We start from the raw sequence: 12268 nt of genomic DNA, 5'->3' as shown, positions 1-12268 counted from the left end.
CTTTTGATTATATTGTAGCTGCACATGTGCACATCTGCAAGCACACTTTTGGCAGTCAGGACATAGCCATGCTCCTCATATGTGAATTGTACATGAAGGAGCAACGCACTGCAATTCATCTACACATGCGTGCATTGAGGTTTTCAAAATCACCTGAGGAATTGCTCATCCTTAGTGTGGCTGACAAAAACTTCATCTTCTTCAGTGCCTAGTTTTTTTTTATCTTCGAAGAATATGCATCTTAATGAAAAAGGTTGGTGAAACTGGAAAAGGAGAAAAAGACTGACTATCACAAAAGTTCTCTGTCCAGATTTGTGCTGAGGTTTGTATGGAGTTCATTGCTACATATCAGGACTAGTAGGACAGTAGAATTTCTCTACTCTTGTAATGCTGGAGCTTTCACCTCAAGGTACAGATATGTCTACATAAATTCCATCTCTTGGCAGAAGCATCTGCTCTTCAAATGGGCCTTAAAATACCATTAGAAGGCAAAGCACTTCCTTTCGAGGCCTTACTCCACTAGCTGCCACATTCTCATAGTATCAGTGCCACTAGAAGAGGCAGGAAGATCCACTAGTCCAGATACCCAGATCTGTAGCCAGTCAGGCATGGAATTGGCAAGGGTTCCTACTATCACATAGTCTAACTCCATGTCCATGTTGATTTGGAAGGACCAGAACTGAGCAGAAGGAGAGAGGAAGCACACAAAAGGATGGAGAGTTAGGTGCATTACATTCATTCTCCCTTTCCCCCTTTTATATGACACCGCAGTCTCAGCAATGTCTGGGGCCATGTCCCTTTATTTCTATGGAGTGAATGCCTCAGTTTGCATTCCTTCCCACCATACCTTGAATAGTCCTCTTGAAGAAGGCTTTACATGCCTCACAGGAAGCCACACCGTAGTGGTACCCCGAAGCAATGTCCCCGCACACCAGGCACAGCCGCTTGGGGATTGCGTTGAGCATGTACTCGCACTTGGTGGGCGAGTCCTCCATGATGGCGCTGGCACAGTCATCGTAGCGCTTGCGGCAGGACCCGCCGCCGATGCCCGTGCCATTGAACATGGGTGGCGAGTCCAGGCCATTGGGGTGGCCCCCCATGGCCATCCCGTAGCCACCGCTGGCGTCGGAGGAGCCGCTTGGGCTGTGGTGGCTGATGGCGTCGATGCCGGAAGATGGGCTTGAGGGCTCTGGTCTTGATGAACGACCCACAGCTGGAGGAGAGGTGCCGCTCCTCCGTGGCCATTCTGCCGAGCAGCCTGCAGGGAGAGAGCAAAGGCACTCAGCAACCACCTGGCCAAACCTGCTTCCAGGTTTACTCAAGAGAGAGCCCTCCTTTTGCCACCTCAGTCCAACTCCAGTTGGCTCAGGAAGTTCAACCCCATGCAGGCTCTTCTTGAGGAATATCAGTACAATTGACTAAGACCAGCCCACCTGCTCCCCACAGACTCACACTAGGGTAAAGACAAAGCTCTTTGTGTAGATCATAATTTTAGGCTCTTCATGAGCTGCAGTGCTGGGAAGGGTCATGAGTGCTGATGAAGCACAGTCTACCCAGAGCATCATCTACCCTGAGACAGCGGAAAGAAACTAGCTTGCCTGTGGCAGACCAGGTGAAAAAGGTGTTTGGTAGAGAATGGGCTGTCCTAGCTTTATGCAAGAGGTTCAGTAGCATATTCTGCAGAAAGGACCTGCTCAGATTGGATTTTCATTTTTTCATTTGTAATACAGAAGTCTTTGGTTAATTTTCAAGTTTGACTCCTTTTCTCACCACATCTCACCCTTTACCCTGCCCTGCTGCACTATCATCACTAAAAGAGGAGCTTTGAAACAGAAGGAAAAATCATCTGCTCAAAAAATCATCCGCTCAGTCTTAAATCTTAATCTTTCTTCTATTTACTAGTATTGAGCCTTTGCATGGCCACACAAACTCCCACTTCTTAAAGAGGGGTTATACTCTAAAATTTATGGAAAGAACATCACCATTTCAGTTCAGGAAAGAACTTTTCAAGCATTTTGTATTTATTTTAGTCACAGATAGTCTTATTCCTTTTAAAAGTCAGTCTTTTTTTGGAAGACTGCTAAATGTTATGATATTTACAGCAATGAGTTTCAGGGATTACTTGTGTAGTGTATGAACAAATCCCAGTTTTATTTGCCTATAATATATTCGCAGCCTATCAGGATCCCTGAACATCTCCTGAGTCTCCTTCTCAGGAAATGTAGTTTTGCCATGTTCTCCTCATTCAGCTCTTCATTATCTATATGATTGCTCTCCATGCAGAAGATTTTGCAGATCTCTTATCTGCTTCATCATCCATCTCTGAACTTCCTCTAGTCTGGCTATTTCTGTTCAGTCCAGAACAGAGTTCAATGAGCCAGCTCCAAAGCAGCATGGAACTGGCACTGCTCCATCACTTCTCCAGCTGAAGGTCTGGACAGTAGTCAAGGCAAAGGCACGCCATTACCTAGTGACGCTACAATATTTTCAAAGTTATTTTCAGTCTACATATTATGTAACTCCTTGCACTGTTTGCTATTTTCCCCTCTTTAAATGAAAATCTGAATTGCTACCATTTCTTCAACAAATAGTATCAGGAAGTTACTTAATGCAATGCTCAATCTTATTCCTGAGTTGCTACAGTTAATTTAGAATCCATTAAGATGTATGAAAAAAATCAAATTAACCCTTCTGGTGTGCAATGTTTTGCAATAGTCAACAGTCTATTTCATGTGCTACTATGATGGGTAGGCCACACACCTAGATTTATTAGGATCCTCTGAAGTTCTTCACTCTTCCTTGGTAATTTGATTTCATCTGCAGCCTCATTGTTCACCCACTTCCCAGATCATTAACACATGAATCAAACACCACAATACTGATCTTTGTGGGTAATGCATGTTAGCCTTTATCATGCTGAAAATTGACTTCTCTTTCTTTTCTGAGTAGGGTCTTTGACATCTTTTAATTGATTATAGTGTTAACCTGAGAGGTTAAATTTTCCTTTCAGCAAGACAATTTGTCAAAGGCCTTAAGAAAAACTAAACATGCATTTTCCTGATGACATGGCAAAGAATTCTGACTGACTGGAGATGCTTGACTTTTCTTCTTGGAACCTCTGCTCGTTTAAAGCTTCCACACCATGGTCATGTGGGTAATTTCTATTTCAGTTTCAGCCTATTTACCTGGTATTTGTGGCAACTCCTTCTGCCAAGGATTCAAATCCATCAGGGGACAGGACAAAACATGCTGTGAATCAGCAAAGCTGGAGTGCACAATTTTATGTATCACATCTGTGAGTCTGATGATGGGAATATAGATGTTTGATATGCAGTAAATTCACAGTCCTGCATCCTTATGATCTCATTTGACCTAAGTATCTCCTAATTTTCCCTTCTCTGTTTCATCCTCAAAGTTTGACCTCATCTTCTAGCTCTGGGATCGATCAGCCAAGTTTGTTTTTTGGCAAGACTGTTGACCTTGAGAATATGGGCAGGCATCTCACGTTCCTCAGCTGCTTTGCCTGGTGTTACTTGAGAGGAATCCAGGGTTGGGCCCTCTCAGAGACAGTGTGATGAGTTGATAAATGCCCATGCTTTGCCCAGAGGGCCACAATGAACTGGAGGTCATGGAGCAGTTACAGAAATCACTGCAGGTGCATCCATCTCTATTCCCACAGGGCACCTAGACATATTGCAGATTTGGAGTAATGACAGCTGACTGTGTGAAGGAAGATGAAACTTTGCTAGCTGAGACTAGATCTTAGCATCTCACAGCAAAGCTGAAACCTGCTGTGCGGGCTCTGGAACCTCTCCCTTCCTGAGAAGTGCATCTGTTGTAAAGAAATGAAGATCACTGGACACAGCAACATGAGATTAAGGTTAAAATGGAGGGCAAACAAACCATAAAATACTGTTCTGCCCTGTGGAACTCCACTGTAAGAGGACCTGGAGTTGTAATTTTCAAGGCAGACAGAGGAAAACACTATGAAACAGGAATAATAGGGAGATGAGCTGTACTGGCAGATTCCAACAGTGGAGCCCAAAACCCAACTTCTGTTACTTAAACAGCCCAACATTCACAGATGACCTCAAGAGTGCTTACCAAGGTACTTTCCTTCTGTGGAGAGAAAACAAAAAATAACAACAAAAAATAACAATAAAATAATTTATAAAAGAAGAAAAAAAGAAGAAAAAAAGAAGAAAAAAGAAGAAGAAGAAAAAATAAAAAGAAAAAGGGAAAAAAAGAAGAAAAAAAAAGAAGAAAAAGAAGAAAAAAAAAAGAAAAAGAAGAAGAAAAGAAAAGAAAAAGAAAAAGAAAAAGAAAAGAAAAAGAAAAAGAAAAAAAAAAGAAAAAGAAAAAGAAAAAGAAAAAGAAAAAGAAAAAGAAAAAGAAAAAGAAAAAGAAAAAGAAAAAGAAAAAAAAAAAAGAAAAAGAGAAAAAAAAAAAAGAAAAAAGAAAAAAGAAAAAGAACCTGGGGAGATAAGGAGCCTTCTTCCCCCAAGGCATGCAAACAGTGAGTGTTTGATGGTGAATGAAGAAACAAGCCCCCTACATCCTTACGGCTGAGGACCCTCCTGTTCCCTTCCAGCAGGCAGCAGTACATAGCAAATTCTGGTTGGATGTGAATGCATGCTTGAGAGCTAAAGCCCTTAACACGAAGATAGATCAAAGATTACAGCTAAGGTGACCCCAGCCGTTCCAGAGCATGTGCTTTTCTTTTCTGGCTTCTGACTTTCTGCAAGTCTCATGGAGATCCCGTGCTGATTTTTAAACAGTCAGAGTGTCCCCTGGCAATGAGATACAACATCTTGAACTTCAAGAAGAACAGCTAAATGTTTTTTGCAAAGAGTTCAAAGTGATGAACAGCCATTTTGCTTGGCTCTAGTTACCTTAATAGGAATGTAAAAGGAGAGAGACTTGATCCAACTCTCCTCCGTGCTGGCACAGGAAACTCCGTTACTATTTCTGTGCCCATGTAACAGGCTTAGAGGTTCTAAACATTTCGTTCTTTTCACCTTTCCTCATCATAGGTCATTCCTTCTAATCCCTTTAGCATCTTTGTGGTCCTTCTCTGGATTTGTTCCAACTTCCCTGGGTCTCTGTTGCAGCAAGGTGCCCTGAACTGCACAGTGCAATGCTGCAGCACTACAGGGGAGAGTCACTCTGGAAAGCACACAGTCAGGAAGACATAAGGACCAACAGAGCAGTAGCTTTGCCAGACATCAGGATGCACATCAGCTCACACAATTTGATAGCCTGTCTCATTGGGACCTCTCTGAACATAAGCTGCTTTGGCCACTGTGCTCTGCACAACATGAAATTTGGAGATTCTCCTTGTTCTAAAGTAGACCTAGTATCATCTTTGAACTACACAGTGCTAATTATTGCTTGTTTTACCAAAGCCCATTCACAATGCTCATTTTTTCAGCCTACCTCTTATTTTTTTTTCTATGCTGATTTTTAAAATATTTTTTGGTTCTGTCAACTGCAAATTTGAGAGTGATCACTTTTACATTCCTTCCAGGTCACCAATGAGTATTTACAGTCAAAGCATTTTCCTTTTGGACATCATCTTTGCAGAAGGAGAAAGAGTATCTCTAACCCTTCTGTTTACACTCTGTCATTTAATCCATTATTCATTTCACTGGATTTGTATCAAAACCAATTTGATCTAATTTCCCTAATAAGATTTTGCACAGCTTTGTGTCAAAAGCCCATGCATGGTCCAGAGTCAGTCTATTCACTGCATTCCTTTTGCCCACTAATTATCTAATTGCATCAAGAAAGGTTATTGTCTGCTGTACTCCTGTTTCACAAACCTACCGCTGTTTATCACTAACAGTGTTCTTAGCCTTTACGTGCTTGTAACTGCCCTCAGAGGAGTGTGCTCTGACCTCAGTGATTCTGGATGTAAACGCACAAGTTTAGACCAAGTCAAGACTGTGCTTTAGGTTTTTATCCATTAGCATTCTCTCCTTTGGGCAGCAGTGTTGGTTAATATTCCTCAATTCTCCAGCCTTTCGTCTTTTCTATTTCTCTGCAATGGTTGGTATTTAGCAATTAAAGGCTTATGAGTTTAATGATTTTTTGATAACAACAGCAATAATAAGAGAGGGAAAGATTACTAGATAGGGAGGAACAGAAAGGGACAGAAGACTGGAGTTATAAAATTAGGGCAGTGGTACCCCTGATTTTCATTCTTTTAAACATCAAGGATTACAAGTTTGGGATTGACACAGGTAAGGCTATTTTATTGCACATCCTTCTGAAATAGTAATTTGTACCTTCATTCAGCTCTTTATCCCACTTATGGATTTGTGGGGTACTACAATAATTCAGTAGACTTTATGTATAACTGAGAAAAAAAAATGTCCACCACTCACACCTGCTTAGCAGGACAGCCAGAACACCCAGCTTTCTAACAGAAGGTAACTTCTCCCTTCCAGAGCAACTTTTTATCAGCTAAAGGTATACACAATTCAGTAACTTAATACCATCTGAGCATTGAAGTGCTCATGCAAACATAAGTATTTGACTTTCTACATTCTCCAAGTACCACTTGCTATTCTAAAACTGGATCAAAAAGAGTTTAGTGACAACACTGCTAAGCTTCCTTAGTGTCTGAAACCTCATCTTCAACAGGAAATGCAAGGATAGATTGGTTCTATACTCCAGTTTCCTGAAGAAAGGTAAGGAATGGGCATACATTCTGCCAAGTAGTCCAGCCCCTTCACCAGTATTTTCTGGATTAGTCATTAAGTCACCAACTCAGCATGTTGGAGATTTTCAACAAAAAGACTAAAATCATAATTAAAATGGGTACTGAAATACAGCTGTAGAACTAGTATCAGCTTATGGAGGGGAGAAAGAGAAAACATTCAGGCCCTCCTCAGGAAAAATCTTCCCTATTCTGGGCACAATGAGAAATGTAAAAGGTCAGAAATTGACTTTTTATTGGATGGCTCTCACACTGGATATGGATTCCAGACAGAATGAAATTTTGATTTTCTAAAGTTCCATAAACTGGAAAATCCTGCAGGAAAGATGCCTGTAGAGCTTGTGACTTCCAGGAGCCATATGGCTGTACTTGTAGAACTGTACTTCAGTCCTGAAGTCCTCACAGTAGATTTAAGTTATACTTAAATAACAAAGTTATTGAACTGACAAAACCTGAGAAATCTGCCATTATAAAGCAGCTCAGTTCAGGCACCAGCTGGTGACAAAAGCACACTTTGGATTGCACAGAAATTTTTAAACCAGTCATGGTAGATGAAACTAGCTCTAATCTGCAGAAACACCAATGATAAGAGAGATGAAACATCCATTCTCTTCTCTGGTACAGACCTATTTTGCTATCAGTATTTGTCAGTTCAGATGACACAAGCTTGCATTACATGCAATGCAATTAATGCAATGCACTGCATGTAAATGGGATGTGCACATCATAGGCAACATAGACTCTGTGTCTTTTGTGAGCCACATGAGAGAGCTTTGCAATCCACAGTGGAATGACAAACAATGTAGGTCAGCTTCTCAAACTCTGGCTGCAACTCCAACAAGCCAAATTCTGTCAGGTGTTTTTTTTAGATACAGAGGACAGAAATAAATAACGTTTTCCAAGTGTCAGGCTAGATGTGGCAGCTGCAATAACAGCCAGCGTAATTTTAGGCCACTTATGCAAAGAGTTAATGTCACAGAGCTCAGCCACACCTGTTGGTCAACCTGCTTTTACCATGGACAGCTCACAGACACACTCCCACTCTTGCCACACTGAGAACACCCACCAAAGTGCTAGGGAGGAAAGGGATCAGTGCCCACACTACTTTCTCATGCTCTTCTACTCCATATGGACTTCAAATGAGAGAGCCACCATTTAGAGACTATCTATATTGACAGCTTTTCTCCATTCAACAGTCCAAGAATAATGGGATCTGTCAATGTGCCACTTTACTCCTGTACAGTGGATAACTGTGGGTAACTCAGTCATATCAGGAATCTTTTCTGGGCTTACTCTGTCACACAGGAACATACTCTGTTCCCAGGACAAACCTAATTTCTCTCTGAGCATAGGCAAGAGCTTGGGTAGTACCAGCATGATGGGCATGATCATAAACATAAATACACCAGTACATGCGCTTTAGAGATTTTTTGTTTCAATCACAGTATTTGGCATTGCTATAAAGGACAAGAGGCAGAACTCAGCTCCATTTAACTATTTTTCTCTGGAGTACAGATCTGATTTTTAAGAGTCCTGCCATGTTTCCTAGTGATGGCTCCCTTCGGTTTGCATGGGTTACGCTCCTATTCTGTTGTGGCAAACCCCAGACAGCCAGTTTTCAAGGCATTTGTCCACAGTATGCCCCCTCAGCACCCTAATACTACATACTTGTCTTTGGACAAGCTAGTGCTCACATTCTGGCTATTACACAAATAGTACTTGCTTGTCTAATGCTCATAAGATATTTTATCCCTTTGACCCATTGCATAACCAGAGCCCAGTTACATATCAGTAGATCTTCTCTAGCCCAAGTTAGCTCATGCTGAAAAAAGCTGCCACAGCAAAATGTCTGGAGGCTGCTTAATAAATAAAAAAGGCTCTCATGGGCAGAAGACATTATGGATTTCCCACTAGCCTTCATCCCTCTCCTCATTACTGTAATTTCTCTTCACCCTTACAACAACAGTCTTGTTAGTAAACGGTAAAAAGTATTACAAAGATGAAGTGACAATTAATCTGGAGGTGTGACATATATTATCAGTTCACTCTCTTATTGACACACTGCCTTTTGAAGGTATCTTGCCCTCTGGTGTACTAAATGGCACTTCCTCCAGAAGTGCTTTAGCACTTGAGCTAACGCCTCTTGCTTATACTTACTGCTGATACCACAGCAAAACAAGGACAGAGTTGACTTGCTGTTCACTATTTATTTATTAAGTTCTACCACACCCTTTCCCCGCAGTGTTATCATTCTGTGCTTCACATTTCCACTTACCCCACTATTCCTACATTCACAGCAGTTCAACAATTTTGCCTGCACACAGCAAAGCTGCAACTCAATCCCTGTTGAAGTGCTCAGCTAGACCTTCATTTCTTCTTGAGTGTCTTTCTTTGTACTCTGCCTATCTAGAGCACTTATAATCTGTATCTCTCTAAGCACCTTCAGTGTCCTTCAGACACTTGTGAATGAGATCCATACACAGGAGGCTCAGTAGAGCACATTTCAAACACTTATACATCAGAATTTTGCTTCCCCCTCCTCAGATGAGCAAGGAAAGGAGAACTTCTAGCACTGCCATTCATATCACACTTACTTTTGCATTGCAGCCTGATCCAACATCTCATCTCTCAGAGACCTTTGACTCAGTATCCTCTCAGCATTTCTGAGAGAAATCTGTCAGCAGTACAAATTCGTCAGCCTGCACTTCCTCGCATTTCAAGATATTCATTGAAGACATCCCCCTTCAACCTTGCCTACAATTCATGGTGAACAGTGGCAGGAAAAAAGAGAGACCCAGAAGAATTGCTTATTTTTTCTAAGTGTTTGAGGAAGGAGTTAGGATGGGAGATACATATCAAAGACATCACCCTAGAAACAAATGTGCAAAGAGACTTAGTAATTGACATTTCTTTAGGAACACTAGCTTACTGAAAAGGAGGACTTTGGATTTATCAAGACAAAATATGAACTTTAATGTTATTCAACCTGGATGCATTTAGAAATTCTCTGTGTTTGAGCTGGTAATAATTGTTGGGAAGGTTTCTCTTTCTTATGTTTAAACTACACACTTGTAGTGTTGTAGTGGGATTCTGCCTCCTTCTCCCACCCTGGCCAAGACGATACAGACAGATTAGATGGGCTTTGCCTAGACTCCACCTGTAGCTCTGAGAGAAATCTATTACTAAGTGCCTCATCATTAGAACATTGCTCAAAACCTGTCAGATCTTGAAAAACTAACTGAAATTAGTTCCACATAAATTACTGCATAGGAAATAACAAAGGGAAATTAGTGCTTTCTAATCTGTTTTTTTTAACCCTGACTATTCAGAAAGTATTTCTAAGATGATACAGTGGCAAAGGAAGGTGACTGTGACTAACTGTAGAGGAGGCTCCTTTTCTGCTAATGAATACCACAGGTGTAAGGAGAATAGGTCACACAGAAACAGCGGTTTCCTTCTGCACACCTTACTCTGCTGTAACATACAGGATTATCCTTAGCTACCTATTTAGAATAACCTCATGGTTCAGTTTTGCTGAGTCTCTAAACTCTCACCTTTGGTAAGTATTTAGGTCTCTTAGCATACACTGCATATATTAAGTAGGCAGATGTGTCTGACCCAAATTCCATCTTCTGACCCCCATAACTTATTGTAAATCTGTTTCATTCATCCATCCCACAGACTGTCCCCATTTCCTCTGACTGACAAAGCAGCTTCCCATCTACTCAAGTCTGATCCTACCTGAGGCCCCACATTCTTACTGGCCTGAACCAAGAGATGAGATCAACAAGCTGCTCACTAGACAGAAAATGTATAGCAGAATAAACACATCGTTTTCCTCAATACTCTGCAAAACTTGCATGTTCCTTTCCCTAGATTAAAAAAAAACAAAACCAAACAACCAAACAAAAACCCCCTAAAAATCTCAGTTCAGTCAAAACAAATTCTGAAGCAAAATACTTTTAATTACTTAGATTTTCCTCACAAATTGGAATCACTGTAGGAAAAATTAACTAAATGCGTTTACAAAAAACCCCACAGAAATAATCCTTTTGTCATCATCAATAGATTATCTTCTCATCCCATTAAGTTTTCACTTTTCTCTGTTACTGTTTCTGGATATGAAAGAAAGGAATGCAAGCTTGCAAGCTCCTTAACATTGGTTTCTCTTCCTCTTCCATTCTTTAGCATCCCTGCTAATGGTTAAGCAGAAGCTAACACACAGACATAGCAAAGCAGACAGGCAGTCAAACACCAGCAAAGAAGCTATACAGCTGCTTCTACACTTGCATATAGTACCTTTCTGAGATAGCTTGAAATGTTACATAGCTTCATTCTGGAGGGTATCTGTGTATGCATAAATTTATTATGCAAATACACACAATTCCTTTCTCTCACATCTCTCCTTTCCTCATTATGTGCATGCACCTAGGTACCATTCCAGTGGCTTTGCTATAGGAGCCAAACTATGACTTCATACTTCCTGATCATCGCTGTGAGTGGTCAGACCTTTACAGCAAACATAATGCAGTAAAGCAAAAACAAACAATCAAAAACCACTGCCTAACTAAGCCATATCATCTGCAGTCTGCAACTTGAGGCACACTCCTCTGTCTATCAGAGCATGGGAGGAAGAAGACCTCACATAGTTTTACACGTTTGCAATCTGTCCTAGCCCATATTTAAACTTGTTTTCTCTCCAGAGGTCAGGAAACCTTTGCTGATGCAACTAGGAGGGAGCCCACCCTCCTTCAAGCAGGGATGCAAAAAGAAGCAAATTTCGGGAACTGACGGCCTGGTGTGACCCAACTGAAACCAGCCCACCCTGACGGCATGTCCTCCCTGCTGAGCTTGTTCCCTTTGCCCTTGGAATGCTATCACTTGTTATCACGCTGACTTCTCCAGATGGGGCATTTTGGCTATTGATCTGATAAATAAACAGCCTGCTCGCTCGATCAAAATGTTATTTTGCATTTCAATTACTGTTCGCTAATGCAACCTTCATCCCGCCAAGAGTGCTGCTGGCAATGACACTCGACCTGGCACAGGCGGTTGCAAGCAAATTCGGCAGCACCCGCTGCAAGCACCTAACGGGATTACCAACTTCCATTAGATGCACAGAGAGAGAGGATGATGAACAGACAGGAGTGGGCTGAAGGGGAACAGACACGCAGAACAGAAGGTGTGAGCAACCTGGCCAAGGGGTAGAGAGAGGCAACAAGACAGCTTTACCAGATATTTTGGCAGTGAGAGATCTTGGAAGCTAAAGACTTTCCCTCCAGTGAACAACCCCAGCAGCTCATAGCAGATAGACTGAGCTCTCTGTGTGTGAGCCATGCAAGAGTTCAGAGCAATGGGAAACAGAAATCAATGTCTGCTGGCCAGCCAGCAGTGAGCACTGCAACCCATCAGGGCAAACAGGGTCAATTCTAAAGCAAGTTCTGAAGCCTAGCTCCACCAGGGTTCAGTAGGCCCTAGAGATACGCACAGCATTCTGTATCTAAACTTGCAGGGAGGAAACCCTCTTAAACCTTTCTGGATTCTTCT

At 41.6% G+C, this 12268-nt stretch overlaps 1 protein-coding gene across 1 annotated transcript in view; it reads right to left on the bottom strand.

Moving 5' to 3' along the window:
* Nucleotides 1–1258, bottom strand: part of ESRRB (estrogen related receptor beta) — a 38397-nt gene extending 37139 nt beyond the window's left edge. Inside the window, 2 exon segments of the mRNA XM_030949659.1 lie at nucleotides 848–1190; nucleotides 1192–1258. Of these exon segments, the coding sequence (XP_030805519.1) occupies nucleotides 848–1190; nucleotides 1192–1245 (397 nt within the window). The 5' untranslated portion in view covers nucleotides 1246–1258.
* Nucleotides 1259–12268: the final 11010 nt, after the last annotated feature.

Source organism: Camarhynchus parvulus, chromosome 5, assembly GCF_901933205.1.
Source record: "Camarhynchus parvulus chromosome 5, STF_HiC, whole genome shotgun sequence".
Lineage (NCBI taxonomy): Eukaryota > Metazoa > Chordata > Aves > Passeriformes > Thraupidae > Camarhynchus > Camarhynchus parvulus.
Note: the sequence above shows the minus strand (reverse complement) of the source record. Positions and strands in the feature narration are given on the sequence as shown.